The sequence below is a fragment of the Emys orbicularis genome, chromosome 11, assembly GCF_028017835.1.
Source record: "Emys orbicularis isolate rEmyOrb1 chromosome 11, rEmyOrb1.hap1, whole genome shotgun sequence".
Classification (NCBI taxonomy): domain Eukaryota; kingdom Metazoa; phylum Chordata; order Testudines; family Emydidae; genus Emys; species Emys orbicularis.
In genome coordinates, this window is record NC_088693.1 from 55,267,761 (window position 1) to 55,284,539 (window position 16,779).

At 45.9% G+C, this 16,779-nt stretch overlaps 1 protein-coding gene across 1 annotated transcript in view; it reads left to right on the forward strand.

Moving 5' to 3' along the window:
* The window catches only part of SLC39A10 (solute carrier family 39 member 10), a 64,406-nt gene that overhangs the window by 23,395 nt on the left and 24,232 nt on the right, over positions 1 to 16,779 (forward strand). The window contains exons 4-7 of the mRNA XM_065413575.1: positions 226 to 433; positions 5,272 to 5,441; positions 6,771 to 6,989; positions 15,348 to 15,471. Of these exons, the coding sequence (XP_065269647.1) occupies positions 226 to 433; positions 5,272 to 5,441; positions 6,771 to 6,989; positions 15,348 to 15,471 (721 nt within the window). The remainder of the gene's footprint in view (positions 1 to 225; positions 434 to 5,271; positions 5,442 to 6,770; positions 6,990 to 15,347; positions 15,472 to 16,779) is intronic.

The following is a 16,779-nucleotide window of genomic DNA, read 5'->3' on the forward strand; positions in this document are numbered from 1 at the left end:
TATATTATGTATAGTTTCACAGCCTCTTTTTTTTTTTTTCCTCTTGGTTTAGTATACACCTGTGTTTCAAAGGTGACATGTTATTGGTCAACATTTCTCCCTTTTCTGTGCAAACCTTCAGAATGAATTTCTAAGCAGCAAACAAACTCTTTAATTTTCTACAGCTGCATATTCTTTAGTGAAATCACTACAACATGTTTAATTTGTTGCATAAATTGCTTTCAGTGTTTAAATGTCACTCAACTACTGCGGTACTACGGTCTTGGAACCAACTCTCCAATATCTCCTGACTTGTTTACGTACCTGTGCCCTGCATTGCTGTATCAGATTGACAGAAGACTTTGTATTGAGCATTATGATAATTTGCTGGTTGAAGACTTGAAGAAAGATAAAAGTGAAGCAGCTACGAATAAAGATAAAATAGGTGCATCAGGTAAGATAGTATCCATATGCTCTTAGAGAATGTTTTGACTCTGTTATTTATTTGATTTGTATTATTGTAGTGCCTACAAGCCCCGGTCATGGACCAGGACCCCATTGTGCTAAGTGCTATACAAACTCAGAAAAAAGATAAATCCGTACATAGGGAATCCAATGTTTTGTTTTGTTTTAATTAGTGTTTTATTTTATTTGAATATTAATTCATTTGACTTAAGGTAGCTTTCACAGTAAAAGAATGGTTGAAACTTGTCAACTGATCTTGTTTTGTAAATTAAAATTGAGATAAATACACTCTCAGACTTAGGGGAAGTAGCAGTTGAGAGGAAATGTGGCTGGAGTGCAGCTGTGTTCTCTTGCTGCCATGATAAAGCTCTTCCCCTCCCCCCCCTTCCCAATATATCCTCATATCTGGGCACAAGGGTGTCTAGGGCACATGTGCGGTCTGGTGGACACTGCTGATGGGAAAATCTCTGATCAGTAGCGTACAGGCGTATGCACACCCTAATGTGGTGCACGCATAGGGGAACACATCTCAAAGAACTCCAGGTACTGTACAAGGAAAGTAACCTCTCCTTCCACTTCAGTTCTAGTATTGATCTTATTTCGCAAAATCAACAATTTTGGTGTAGCAAGCTAAGAGAATTTAATTGATGGTTTTTGGTTACAGTTTACGCTTCTGTGATTTAATATCATTTCATAGTATCAAAATAAAATGTTTTTCATTTCATTTCACTGCTGCTGTTTTTGTAATACATGTTAGAGAATTCCCCAATGAGATTCCTCAAAGGCTTTTTTTTTTTTTTAATTCTTCTTCATTTTACCTTGAGAGAAAAACAGTATAGGCTTTTCTTCCCTTTTTTTTTGAAGTTAAGCTAAGTAGCCTTTTTCTAATGGTTTTTAAACTTAAATACTTTAAAGTTGTAATCTGTTGTTTTGATGTCCTAACAAGGATTGTCTTTTTAATTAGGGTTTACTGTGGCCATTACCCATATAGTCTAATGGAACTGTAGTATCTCTAGTAGGCATAATTATCACCTAAAAAAAAAATTGGGGAAAATTGCCTTTGTTTTGAAAATAAAGATGTTGTCAGTCACAGGGTCTGGGCTACAGACATGCCAGATCTCGCAAATTGAACACGAGTTGCAATTTCTGTGTAAAATTAAGCCTCACTCATGATTTTGCGATAGAAGCCTCAAATGTCAGAATTAAATCCTAACATTTGAGAATGAGGCTTAATTTTACTTAGAAGTACTGTCAGCCGCCCAGAACACGGTAGCCATTTTATTAGTCACCTGGCCACAGAATCTGAAAGTCCTTAGGTTGGCACAGAGAGGCAAAAGTTAAGCTATAGTCCATCCTGGCCAAGCCAGTGCCGTGGTGACCCAGCCAACCTGTAATGGACTCCATTCCTGGCTCTCTCCCCGTGTCTCCCTTTGTCATCACCGGTCTGTGTCACTGAGTTCCTCCAAAAGGACTACCCTTCTTCCAGTCACCTTATGCCTTGTTCTCCAGCTCAGTTCGAATGTCCCGCCTGCTGGGGTTTCCTCTTTTTAGGTGTTCATTGTTCAGTCCTTGGGGATTCCCTTTGTCATGCTGGACTCTGTTGATTTGGGTTGGTTTGAGCCAGTTCTTTAATGACTCTATTCATTCCACCCAGACACCATCACACCTACTGTCTTCTGTGCTGTTCCAGGGGCAGTGTTAACGCTTTTGCACCCACATGGTAACAATGCACAGGGAAACCGAGGCACATTTAGGATTCATAAAAATGTTACAGATTATTCCCACTTTGTCACAGTTACTAGTAGTGAATATTGGTTAGTTGTTTGCAGGTGCTTATTAGCATGGTAAAAAAAAATCAAGCTTGTATTAATTATGTCCTGATAGATGTTAATAATTGTTGGGAAGGGTGCCCTTCTAGTCATTATTTTTAATGACTGCAGCATCATTAAGAAAGGTTAACTTGTTCTATATAAATCTCCCATAGTGACACAGCTACTACCTCATTAACTTTGTTCAAAGATTGCTGTAAACCAAATGTGCTATACGGTGGGTATGGTAGCAGATTGTTTGTTTCACAAGGAAGGCTCATTTTAGTCAGAGTTGACCCTAGCTTAATTATCAAGAGGGTTTGTGAAAAGGCCGCTAAGCATTTTCTACCAATTAAAATGTTGAAACAGTGTAGAAAACTGTCATCTTCTACATGCTTTGAGCCAAGCTAATTACAAAGCTTCCATAGATGTGCGCTTCTTTTTGAAAGAAAGTATTTTCTATTTCAACAATAAGAAAGGGAGCTGATGAATAACTAAGCTTGAAGACCTTTACCGTTTTGAGTGACCTAATTTGCAAAATAAGTGAAGTTCATTGCAGACATTTAGCCCTTCTTATGGCATCTGATATCTTGAGTACAAATAAAACATTTGCCAGTTGAATGTAATGGTCTGTGAATTGCTGGTTTGGGGTTGTCTGAAAACAAACTCCTTTGTTGTTTGTAAAACTGTTTGGGCTTGAGGCAGGGCAACTTGATTAGATAAGGATGTGAAGCTTTCTGTTTCTCTTCTGTTGTCTCATTCAGTGTGGCTAGAGTGAGACTAGCACTAGGAGTATGTCCTAGAGAGAACCGAAATGATGCTTTTCAGCCCTTTCTTTTGCTCTTATTAATTGGTTATTTAACTCCAAAGAAGATCCAGTTTCCTTCTTGCTGCAACTTTGTAATTCCTGTCTTTCAGTTAATACTACTAGTTTACCCAGTGAAAAATTATCGTGTACATAAAAGGGGGCCAAATTAAGGTTCCACAGGCAACTTTAATTCTGGGATTTCCTTACTGCTGAGTGCTTGACTTTTTCAGCCTTAATAATGTTCTTTTAACTGAGGTAAGGGAGTGTGTGAGGGTGTAACATCTATTACAATTAAGATTTTTATTTGCACAATGTAAGGAATGTGAGCATGCACTCTGGAATACAGAAAAAGCGGTTCTAGGATAGCAGCTATTAACTTGTTATCAAAGCAAAAGTAAAAAACTTCAAGATTATTTAAATGTTAGAAGAATGGCTCTAATGAAGGGCTGGATCATAGATGACCCGTGCTTGCTGAGGGGGGAAGGCATGACTCTGAAACAGCTCAAGTCATGCCTCCCTGGCAGCCCCTCCCCTCCTGGAAAGCAATGGCCCTTCTGTGGCCCTCCTAGCAGTTCCTCTGCCTCTCCTGGCTGAGGAGGGGGCCTGGCCACGCCATGTAACCAAGCAATGGGGCGGGGGGGGGGAAGGTGATGTGATCCCTCTCCCCCACCCCACCCCCAGGTCACCTCTGGGCTATATCCATCAGCAGTGAAAGGAATGATGAAACCTGTCTCCTGTGGCTGCTAGTCAAGAGAGGGTGAGGTCTGGGCCCTCTCTTTTCCCAGGCCTGAAGGGCTAAGGGAGGACCTCAATGGATTTGAATCATCATATCTTCTCTTCCCCCCCCCCCCCCCCACTAGCTCTGGTGCAGGAGACACTGCATCAGCACCATCTGCTGTCAGTGCAGGTCTGGTAATTGTGCAGAACATTTCCTTCTCTCCCCATACTCCTTGTCCTGTCTTTCCATCTTCATTCCCTCCCTAAAATGTAATCAAGTGTAGTCGGCTTTTAGTTAAAAGATGAATTCAGGAGGGGCTGGGATTCCTCTCAATTTGAACAAATTGAAACAAAAATGTATCAGTTATTCTGGGGGATAGAGCTTTGTTGACCTATTGGTGAGGAGAGGGGTTAGGGAGCCAAAGGGTATAATTCCCTTAAAAGAAAATTTCCATTTCAGCAATTTAATGACCCTGTTTTCTTTCCTTTTTCTTTTTCTTTTTTTAGTACTTTTGTCTTATGTACATCTTGAAGCTTTCCTGCCATCTTTATTGCTGGCAAACAGCTTTAAATTTGGGGGGTGGGATTATAGTTAACTTTTAAATTTCCTCCATCAAAGGCTGGGCCTTGTTTCTTTTTTATAGCTGAAAATGTATATATCAAAATAGCGTGTCAGATAAGGAGCAACCCTCACCTGGCAAAGGAGAAGTCTCTCTATTCCACACAAGTCTTGGATAAAAACCTTGTTAAAATTAATGGCAGGTAGGAAATGTCCATAAAACATAGTAAGCTAAAAGAAATGAGGCTATCTTTCTGTTCCCTTGTGGTTTTATATGTTTAATTAATGGACTACAGAACCAAGCTTTTGCAACTCTGCATTAGGAAGAATAACTGAAGTCTAGTGACTCTCCTAGTTAATTGGCTTCTTTAATGCCCTCGCGCATGTTTTATTGTGGAAATAAACCTTTGAACACTGTTTACCTGTGTAACTAAAGATAAAGGGAATAAATACAAGATTTTATTTCTTTCCATGTTAAAATATTGCAGTACAAATAGATTATCAAATTCTCACTACTTTTGTAAATGCAAAAAATCTTTAGCCCACATAAAGTATTAGCTGCTTGCTAAACAAATCAGGGGCTAAATCCTGATTTCTTGCACCAATATAATCTGCAGTGCTTGGGGTGAGAATAGAATTTGGCTCTAAAACTTCCTCAGACAAGTGCAAACATTGTTTAAAAGGCTTTAATAGACAAATTATAAAAGCCCTGAAAACTTGAGTTTGTAATGAGAGATAGTGATAGATGCTTAACTATAATGTTTCTGTGTGGGCTTACATCTTACATTTTTAAGCATTTTGGACGTTTATAAAGGCACAATTTAGGTTGACAGGTCAACTTCTTATCAGTTAATAGAATGTCATTCATCACTTATAGGAGTTTTCTTCATGTTCTGTTGATAAACCATTCTGTATTAATTTTCCCCCTCCTACAGCCTGGCTTTGTGGTATCATTTCTATCACTGTCATTAGCCTGCTCTCCTTGTTAGGCGTGATCTTGATACCCATCATTAACCAAGGGTGCTTCAAATTCCTTCTAACCTTCCTGGTTGCTCTGGCCGTTGGAACACTGAGTGGAGATGCACTACTCCATCTGTTGCCACATGTAAGTACCATTGCACTCCCACACACAGGTTTTAAAATTCCCAGAGGACTATTCAACATCAACACTGATTATTTGTTATGCTCATTGATTGTGCTGTAGATTGGGACTGTAAAGGAACTTTTAAAGCAGCATTTCTTTAAATTAATTTGACCTCTGTGTGTTTTCTTAAAAAACATGGGAGTGTTAAAACTACTGAAGTATCAAGAGTGTGCTGAATTTTTCAATACACATGGTAAATGTTGTAGCTCCTATTTTTGTGTTTCCTCTTGAAACTTCTGTTTTCAGAAATTTTGAAAAGGTAATTCAGGAGGATTCTGGTTTGAAAACTCATGAGGGTGGGTCACAAGCTACCAGTTTCCAACTGAATATTTTTTGTGTGTACTTTTAGTAACAAGGATGTAAACCTGGTTTTGGATCTTTTTTGTTATAAACTGTGCCCCATCCTTATTTTGTTTGGGTTTATATACTGTAGAAAACCTAAGTATTACCAGGAAATTGCTCATAAATCCAAGGAAGGATGGGGTTTTAATGAGTTGCAGGATATTGACATTTATTTGAAGGGAGAAAATGGAGGGAATATATTCTATGAACTTCTTTGGGCATAATTCTTTTGGCCTAGACTATAAAGTTCACTTATTGTTTACTTTGCATAATCCATGATATACATGTTCTAGGGATGCATGTGTTGATAAGAGTTTGGAAGTGTGTTTTGAGTTAGAGCTAAAGTTGTTGGATTGTTATTGCTGCTAACGATGCAGGAACTGTAAGGATAATTGACTTTTGTATGTTAACTGGTTATTTTTAGCTTAGTTAATGAGCAGGGTCAGATTCTCATTTACAGTTAGTTTGCTTCACACCTGAGTGGTACAAAGGAGCTGAAGTCTGTCCTTCTAACTGCCTGAAACCTCTCTGGGGGAATGTTTCTATTGATAGCCATTGAAGGCAGGTCTTTCAGTGAAATAGTTACTACACCTCTACCCCGATATTACATGACCCGGTATAACACGAATTCCGATATAATGCGGTAAAGCAGTGGTCCGGAGGGGCGGGGCTGCGCACTCCGGTGGATCAAAGCAAGTTTGATATAACGTGGTTTCACCTATAACGCGGTAAGATTTTTTGGCTCCCGCGGACAGTGTTATATCAGGGTAGAGGTGTATATTTCATGGACCTTTTCTGAAGGAAAGAGACTTCATTTTTTTGAATGGGTTTTTGGTAGTATTTTTTTTTTTTAGCAGCACATCACACGTCATATGGACCTGAAGTCACTCCAGTTTACTGAAATTGCAAATTCACATTGTGGCTTTTTTTTTCTCTCTTTCCTAATAGTCGCAAGGAGGCCATAACCACAGTCACCACGAGGACCACGGTCATATTCACGAACACAGGCATTCTCATGGACATTCCCATGGGCATGGAACAGGAAATGAAAGCTTTCTGGAAAAATATGATGCAGTATTGAAAGGGCTCGTAGCTGTTGCCGGCATTTATCTTTTGTTCATCATTGAGCACTGTATAAGAATGTTTAAGCACTACAACAAACAAAAGGTATGTGCCAGGTTTTCTCATTCTGCATGCCGTCATTTAAGATAATACTTGGTCAAATTGCATCCTATAAAAAAAACAAAGATTTTCTTAGATAAATTCTTAAATACTCTACTTGGAAAGCTTCAAACTTCATGGTGCAGTTTGAATGTTTTGTAAAAACTATTAGCTGTTACTCACCTATTTTCATTTTAGTTCGTAGCATGTGAAAAACTTGACTGGGCCCTTTACTATAAGGGATTGCTTTTCCAGCTGTAAATGACTCTGTTCTCGTCCACAAGATGTGGATATCTTGAATTGTCTCCTGCACATAACAGTCATAATAGACTAGCACTAGCCAAGATGATGGCTGAGGAGTGCTTAAGCAAATAAGGATCACCGCATGTTGTTCCAGAATCGGGTGATCTGCTTGCGAAAATGTGAACTGAAGTATATGGAACATTCAGATACTACAGTAATAGGGGTCAGATCTGTACCTAGGTAAATAGGCTGACTTAAGTGACAGGCTGTCTTATTTTAGGAAGAGATATTACTGACACATTCAGCTGAGGGAGCTGTACTCCTTGTAGTGTATTCAGTTAATCTGGTCATGACTTGCCTGACCATAACATGATGGTATACAAAATTATGAATCCATTTACAAGGCCTCTGAATCATTAGGAATTTCTCTCCATAATAAAATATCAAGAATTACAGACCTTACATTTAAAACTTGACTAGCACTCTTTCTATAACACTCTTTAGCTAAAAAGGATATGGTTTCCTCTCATAGTGCTTTTTCACATGAAAGGCATTTCTGAGAAAATATGGCAGAAGGGGATGAAAGTGGAATATACTGAAGGGGTTGTGACACCACCTGCCCTGCAACCTTGGGTTCCTCACAATTCTTTGTGGCTGTAGCTTCCAACATGGGCCTCTCACCAACAGTTTGTCTATGTATAGCTACAGGCCTGGTCCAGCAATTCTGACCCCAGCAGCCTGTCAGCTACACACCAGCCACACTCTGGCTTCCAGCAGCCTTGATCACTACCTCCAGGATGATCCCAATGTGCTCCAAGTCCTGGATTTTCCCAAAAAACATGTATTCTGCACTGCCCAGTTTTTTCCTGGACAGATATTGGAGGTCCATTGCCTGTAAGGGATCAGGGTAAAGGTTTGCTGCTTTAATTGGAGTTACCAAACAATTTAAACACAACACTGAATTAGTTTTGATTAAAGAATAAAACAAGTTTATTTAACTGCAAAGATACAGATTTTTAAGTGAGTACAGGTATAAGACATTGAAGTCAGAAATGGTTACAAGAGAAATAAAGATAAAACACTTCCTAGTAACTGAAACTTAACAAACTAGACTTGGTTCAAGGTAAAATTCTTACCACATGTCCCCAGCAACATAGCTTACCAAATTCTCAAGTCAGGATCTGCTCTCAAAGTCTTAAGGGCTGGTTTCTTTGTTGTCTGAAGTGAAAGAGTGAGAGAGAGAGAGATAGAAAGAGAGAATATTTGGGGTGTTTTTGCCCTTCACTTTTGTAGTTCAGTAACCCCTTAAATGGATTTTCTTGAGCATTACCCCTAGATCAAGTTCCTGCCTGCTGTGCGGACGGAGACATGGAGTCTCGTGGTGAAAGAGGTTCTTCTTCGAGTGATTGCTCATGTGTATTCCACTATAGGTGTGCGTGCTCGCCACGTGCACCGGTGCCGGAAGTTTTTCCCTTAGCAGTACCCGTAGTGGGGGAGCACCACTGCGACCCCTGGAGTGGTGCCAATATATCGCGCCGTAAAGGGGGCTGCGTGCTCCCCCCACCCTCAGTTCCTTCTTGCCGCCAGTGAAGGTAGTCGGAACTTGCTCCAGCTTTGGCTGCAGCGTTTATAGCCTTAGTGGTATCCAGTTTCACTGAACTTTTCTTTCTGAACTTTCTTTAGTTAGTGCCTGGCTCAGGGCATGCCCCGTGGCCCAGGCTTCAAGTCGTGCGACTCTTGTCACAACTCTATGCCCAGAAGTGATCCACACACTCAGTGTCTTCACTGTCTGGGCGAGGCTCACATTAGTGAGCGTTGTAAGATTTGCCGCTCCTTCATGCCCCGGACGAAGTGTGAGCGTGAGATCCGACTCCGCGCTTTGCTAATGGAGTCGGCATTGGCCCCGGCACCGGCGCGTCGACCCGGCACCGTGTCTTCAGTGCACAGCGAGGCACCGTCATCGACTCGGCACCACTCTCCCAGTAAGAAGCAAGGGAAGACTCAGCGGCGCCGAGAGAAGGAGAGGGGTGAGGCCAGACCCGAGTTGGGCAGCCCACGATCCCCATCGGGACAGAGACCTCTGACTCGCGCTGAGCGGAGTAGTCTTGTCCCGTCTGCGCAAGCCTCGCCTGAAGTGCGCATGCCTTCGATGCCAGAGGCAGCTCAGGCCGCGCTTGATATCCTAGCCCTTCTGGTGCTGGGAGCGTCACCTCAGTCGGGCCCCCGGTCCCGTGGGAAGCCGCCTTTGGGTGCCCATCAGCCTTCCCAGGAGGTATCGGAGGTCGAGGTACCTTCCCGGGTCGAGGTGCCGAGCAGAGCCCCACGACGCACGTCAAGTCCGCGCGCCGGCTCTTCGGCGAGCGGATTCCACTCCTCCGGTCTCGGGCGCTGTAGAGGAGGTGACAAGAGGCAACGCTGTTCATCCTCCAGCCAGTCCGAGAGGAACAGGTCTCGACGCCGTCAGCACCGGCGCTTGTACTCAAGCGCCCGCCATCACAGAGGCCATGCTCGGAGTGCGTCCCGAGAGTCCCCGGCACTGGGGCGCCGTGGCCACAGGCGCTGCAGGGAGTCCAGAGACAGCTCCTCGGACATTTACCTATCGACTTCTTCCAGGTCGAAGTCTCGGGGCAGGAGCCGTCACGATAGAGATTGCTCCAGTCGTTCCTACGGCACCGTGCGCTCCTCCAGGACTTCGGCGTCAGCGCGCAGCTGTCTCTCCCCGGGCTGCACCGCACCACAGGAGCAACCAGCTCTGCCTGCACCCCCGGTGTTTCAGTTCCAGGCCGTTCCCTGGCAAGGACAATGGTGTGCCAGTGGGCACTGTGGCCTCAGTCACCTGCTCAGCCGGGACCTCGCTCCGTGGTGGGAGCCTCTCACGGCCACCCTGCATCGCCTCCCCGGCACCGGGATCAGGCTGCGGGCGCCGAACCCCCGGCACCGACTCCGGGACAGGACCTGGACGTCGAGCCTACGATGCCGTCGGTGGCTGAAGGCACCGCACCATCTACTTTCTCGGCGCCGGGCAATTCAGTTGCAGTACTGCCTCCCTCTTCTCAAGAGGTCTTCAAGGCGCACCAGGAGCTGCTTAGGAGGGTGGCAGCAAACCTCGAGCTCCGGGCCGAGGAGATGGAGGAGCCCTCCGACACATTGTTTAATGTCCTCGCCTCCTCGGTACCGGGGCATGTGGCCCTCCCATTCCATCAGGGGGTAGCCAACATCACCTCTGGCAGACCCCGGCCTCTCTTGGGCCCATTTCCAAGAAGGCCGAAAGGAAGTATTTCGTCCCCACAGGGGTCACGAGTACCTATACACCCACCCAGCTCCGAACTCTTTGGTGGTAGAGTCGGTCCACCACCATGAGCGGAATGGCCAGCCCGCGCCCACACCAAAGGACAAGGACGCTCGGAGACTTGACACCTTTGGGAAAAAAGGTTTATTCGTCCGCGAGTTTCCAGCTCAGAGTGGCCAACCACCAGGCACTGCTGAGCCGGTATGAGTTTAATCTCTGGGGATCCCTCCCCAAGTTTGAGCCCCTTCTTCAAGATAAGGACGGGAAGGAGTTCTGGGCTTTGATCGACGAGGGTGCGGCTGCGGCCAAAGCAGCTCTCCAGGCGGCTTGGGATGCAGCAGACACAGCCGCTCGTTCGATGGCTTCTGCAGTCTCCATGCGACGGGCATCGTGGCTCTCGCTCTCCGGGCTGTCCGTGGAGTCCCAGTCTATAATGCAGGACCTGCCATTCGATGGCAAAGCATTATTTGCAGACCAGAGAGATACCCATCTGCACGGGATGAAGGACTCCCGCACCACCCTGCAGATGCTAGGCCTGTATGTCCCGCCCTCTAAGGACAAGCCCAGGCCTCAAACCTCTGCTCCTCCGGCTCGGGGCAGATACGAATCCCCGCCTAAGCAGCAGAGGAACAAAGGCGTCGGTCCCAACGCCAATCCCGTTCGGCCCCAAGACCCGGGCCCTCGAAGGGCAAGAGGCCAGGGAAACGGCATTTTTGACTCGTTGAGGGGGGGTCACCGGGCCTGTTGCCAGTGTATCCCCCCCAGTTAATAAAGTTGCCTTTTATCAACCGTTTATCGGCCTTCCGACTGCAATGGTCCCATATAACGTCGGACCAATGGGTCCTCAGCACCATCTCCCAAGGGTACAGGTTGCAGTTCCTTTCAACCCCTCCCAACCATCCCCCATCCCGGGAGCCGGCCGGGGACCCGGACCATGCCCTCCTCCTCCGACAGGAGGCAGAGCGCCTCCTCTCCCAGGGAGCTGTGGAAAGGGTACCTCGGGAATACCAGGGCAAGGGATTTTACTCCAGGTATCTCCTCATCCCGAAGGCGAAGGGCGGGCTTCGGCCCATCCTCGACCTGTGGAATCTCAATCAGTTCCTGGTTCGTTGCAAATTCCGCATGGTGTCCCTGGCCTCTATTATTCCTTCCCTAGACCAGGGGGATTGGTTTACGGCACTGGACCTCCAGGATGCGTACTTTCACATCCACATTTTTGAAGGTCACAGGCGCTTCCTCCGTATCCTGGTAGGTTGGGACCACTTCCAGTTTACGGTCCTCCCCTTTGGCCTCTCTACTGCCCCCAGGGTATTTACAAAGTGCATGACGGTGGTGGTGGCCCACCTCAGGAGGAAAGGGCTGCAGATCTTCCTCTACCTTGACGACTGGCTGCTCAAGGGCCGGTCTCGGTCTCTGGTGCAGCAGCAGATAAATTTCCTGCTGGACACCTGCGCAGCTCTAGGCCTACTGGTAAACGAGGAGAAATCCACGTTGATCCCGGTTCAGCGCATAGGCTTCATAGGAGCACTGTTAGATTCCCGGGTGGCCATGGCCTCCCTCCCACGGGACAGATTCGAGACGCTCAAAGCTCTCATCGCTTCGGTCACGGCCTTTCCGGTAACCACGGCACGGGTGTGCCTTCAAATCCTAGGCCACATGGCAGCATGTACCTACGTGGTGCGACATGCCAGACTCCGAATGAGGCCACTTCAGCTTTGGCTGGCCTCCCGGTATTCCCAAGCCAGGAACGGCCTGGACAAAGTCGTCACGGTGCCGCCAATGGTGGTGGCAGACCTCCAGTGTCGGTCCCTCCCAAGCAATATGCTCCGGGGTATCCCCGTCCGAGAGCCCCCTCCCTCACTAGATCTAGTGGTGGATGCCTCAGACCTGGGCTGGGGAGCCCACGTGGGGGACTTCAGGACCCAGGGTATGTGGTTACCAGAGGAACTAACCCTGCACATAAACGTCAGGGAGCTCAGGGCCGTACGCCTGGCGTGCGTGGCATTTTGCCAGCACATACAGAGGAAAGTGGTCAGAGTCCTCACAGACATCACGACCGCCATGTATTACGTCAACAAGCAGGGGGGCACGCGTTCCTGGGCCTAATGCCAGGAAGCCCAACTCCTGTGGGAGTTCTGTATAGCCCACAACATACTCCTGCGTGCATTTTACCTGCCCGGCAAGAGCAACACGCTCGCGGACCATCTGAGCAGGGTGTTCTCCCAACATCACGAGTGGTCCCTGCACAAGGAGGTGGCCAGGTGGATCTTCCTACATTGGGGTACTCCCCAGGTAGACCTGTTTGCCACTGCCCAGAATTGACTGTGTCCCTGATTCTGCTCCAGGGCGGGAGAGGGCGAGGGTGAGATCTCGGACACGTTTCTGTTCCCATGGTCAGGGCCCCTGTTGTACACCTTCCCGCCCTTCCCCCTAATAGGCAGGGTCCTATAGAAGGTGAAGTCAGACGGGGCGAGGGTTATCCTCATAGCCCTGGATTGGGCCCGTCAGCATTGGTACGGGACCCTACTGCAACTCTCAGCGGCCCCCCCTCGCAGACTGCCGCTCCGTCCGGACCTCCTCTCCCAGGAGGAGGGTCGTCTCCTCCATCCCAACCTCGCCCCGCTCCACCTGACAGCGTGGCTGCTCCATGGTTGAATGAGGAGGAAGGCAGGTGTTCTGAGGATGTGAGACGGGTCCTGCTGGAAAGCAGGAAACCCTCCACGCGTCGAACCTACCTGGCCAAGTGGTATCGGTTCTCTATGTGGGCGAGGGATAGAGGTTCCTCTCCCTCTTCTGCGTCTATCCAGCTGGTCCTTGATTACCTCCTGTCCCTTAGGACCCAAGGGCTGACGCCTTCCTCCATCAGGGTGCACCTGGTGGCCATTTTGGCTTTCCATCCCCCGGTGCAGGGCCTGTCGGTGTTTTCGCATCACATGACGTCCCGGTTTCTGAAAGGGTTAGATCGGGCATTCCCTTACGCCAGACCCCCGGTTCCGCTCTGGGACCTGAACCTAGTGCTCTCCCGCCTCACAGGGCCTCCCTTTGAACCATTAGCCACGTGTTCGTGGTCCCACTTGTCGTGGAAGGTGGCGTTCTTAGTGGCTATCACCTCAGCCCGTCGGGTCTCGGAGCTCAGGGCCCTGACCTCTGAACCGCCGTATACGGTCTTCCATAAGGACAAGGTTCAGCTCCACCCTCACCCTGCCTTTTTGCCGAAGGTAGTCTCGGCTTTTCGTATGGACCAGGATATTTTCCTCCCGATCCTCTGTCCTAAGCCCCATTCCTCCAATGAGGAACGCCGCCTGCACATGTTAGACGTGCGCAGAGCGCTGGCCTTTTATCTGGACAGAACCAGGCCATTTAGGAAGTCCCCCCAGCTCTTTATTGCTTCGGCCGAGCGCATGAGGGGACGACCGGTTTCCACACAGCGGATCTCCCACTGGATCACCTCATGCATTCGCACCTGTTACGACCTGGCAGGGGTTCCCCCGCCTCCTATTGTGAAGGCGCATTTGACGAGAGCCCAGGCCTCGTCAGCGGCCTATGTGGCTCATGTCCCTATTCAGGTCCTCTGTCCACACTATTTCATCGCACTATGTGATCGTCTCCCAAACAAGGGATGACACTGGGTTTGGTAGGGCGGTGCTCCTTAAACTTTACATATAAACTCCTACCCGCCTCCATCAGGTATAGCTTGGAGTCACCTATAGTGGAATACACATGAGCAATCACTCGAAGAAGAAAGGACAGTTACCTGTTCCGTAACTGGCGTTCTTCGAGATGTGTTGCTCAGGTGTATTCCACATCCCGTCCTCCTTCCCCTCTGTCGGAGTTGTCTGGCAAGAAGTAACTGAGGGTGGGGGGAGCACGCAGCCCCCTTTATGGCACGATATATTGGCACCACTCCAGGGGTCACAGCGGTGCTCCCCCACTACGGGTACTGCTAAGGGAAAAACTTCCGGCACCGGTGCACGTGGCTAGCACACACACCTATAGTGGAATACACCTGAGCAACACATCTCGAAGAACACCAGTTACGGAACAGGTAACTGTCCTTTCCATGTTGTCTTCTAAAATGCTGATTGATTTGTTCCTGCTCCCCTTCCTTGCTAAAGAATGGACACTTGATAGGTGATTGTCAGTAAACTTTGACACCTGGCTAGAGGCATCAGCTTGTCTTTTGTCTTTGAGAAACAGGTTTACCCCTCCCCAGACTTGTCTGGTAAACACATTTCCATCATAGTTTCATCTTATGTTCATAACTTTACATATAATGTTGCAACACACATTTCAAAATGATATTATTGACCAGCAAGTTATTAGTTTTCAAGTGATACTTCACAAGGTGTATTTTGTACAAAGATTATTACAATTGTGTATAGGCTGTGAATATAGGGTGCATGGATTTACATATATCTTCCAGTCCCAGCCTGTAGTCTTGGTCATAAAGCACACCAAACAGGAAGGGAGCAAATTTTCTTCATTAAATGCAAATTTTAAACTTGAACAAATTAAACGAATATAACAGTTCTGTACGGGAAGTGTCTCTAGGCTAATACAACAGGCATTGATGATGTATTCTGTGTATGAATTGTGCTAATTTAGGAAATTATACATTATTTGATTATGTAGGTCTATGGTCTATAGCTGAAAATTCCCATAATCTGTATCAGTGATGATCTTCATGAATATCTGAAATTCTGTAGTTCTAAGATCCACATCAAAAGATAATCTTACTGAATATTAAAGTGATATGTATGACAAAACTTCAGTGAATCTTCCTTTCCTTTCAGTTTTGTTACAAACTAGGCACTGACAGTTATCTGTTTCAGTCTAACCAGAAGTGGTGCAAGAAAAAACAGAAGACTGAAGAATCACCAATTGGAAGGAAGCTTTCAGAACACAAACTGAATAATAGGCCAAATGCTGACTGGCTTCAGCTCAAACCCCTGGCAGGTAGACATTAATGTTGAGAATTTGTCCTTGACGTTTGAGACTCAAAGCAAAGAGCGTCACTGCATGTAACCTATGGTTTTGTATATTAGCACTTCCTCTCTGTAAATCTTTGTTAATAAGACTAGTATTACCTAATCAACTGTCCTCATGTAAGACTGCAAGCCCCAGCTATAGTTATAGAAGCACTGAAACACTCTCTGCTATGAGAGCTTTGGTGTGTTAGATGGCTTTCCTTTCCTTTAATAGAAGATGGGAATTTGGCTTCTAAGGAAAAATAAAATATTCTTTTCACTTAATTGGCAGAGTGCTGAAACCATCCAGTAAATCTCCCCCATAATAAAAAACAAAACAATTCTTTTGTTTAACTATAGGAGTCTACAGCTTTTTGAATTGCAATACCATTGTCATTGTAAGGATCATCCCACTTAGATTAAGGTCCTTCTCTTGAAATAGTCTCAAAATAATGTGTGAGAAACTGTCCAGTAATTTTGTCTGTCTGCATAAACTGATTTAAGAAAGTGTCAAAGAACATTTAAGAGTTGCTTAACTTTGATTTTGAAATAATGGGTTATTTTCTTGGCCAGTGTGAAATAACCCTTATTATATTTATCGTTCCTGAAACCCCTCTCTCTCAGCTAGATCATTTTATCACTTCGACCTGAGTTGACACCAGCAAACTTATTGCACCTGTAACATGCTAAATACTTCCCTGCATTTGATTCACCTTTTTCATTGTTCTTTGTTGTCATTGTGGCTTCCAAGTAACATTAGTTCTGGCACTCCTATAAAACTAATCACACTGATCTACTACGTTGTGAAACAAGCACATATAAGAAAGGTGCAGTACAAATAATTTTAAAGAGCTGCCATGTTCAGACACAGAGGTTGCTGCACTCCAGTGCTGGTTAGATTACCTGTGTGTGCGCATGCATACAGAAATAACCATGTAAAGTTTTCAGTGCACTTTGTCCTCAGTCTTTGGCCTGTAAGAGATTTTATTATTGTATTCTTGACATTTTTTTTTCTGCTTTTAACTCTGCTAAAACATGAGCTTTGTCTAAATAGTCAGTAGCAAATTATCAGGTACAAGCTAGGTCAGGCTGAAAGTGGCTCTGTGTACTGCAGATGACTTATTGTGCAGAGCAGTTGCATTGCATTTGAGATTTCTGCATGACCTGCAAACATTCCACAGTAAACAGAGCAAAAAAGAGAATTCTTTGTTACTCCAGCTGCATGTGGACCCAATGATCTTTAGCTTGGGAAGTGTTGGAATGTTTAATAGGCTTCTATGTTTTCTGCTTGTGTTTT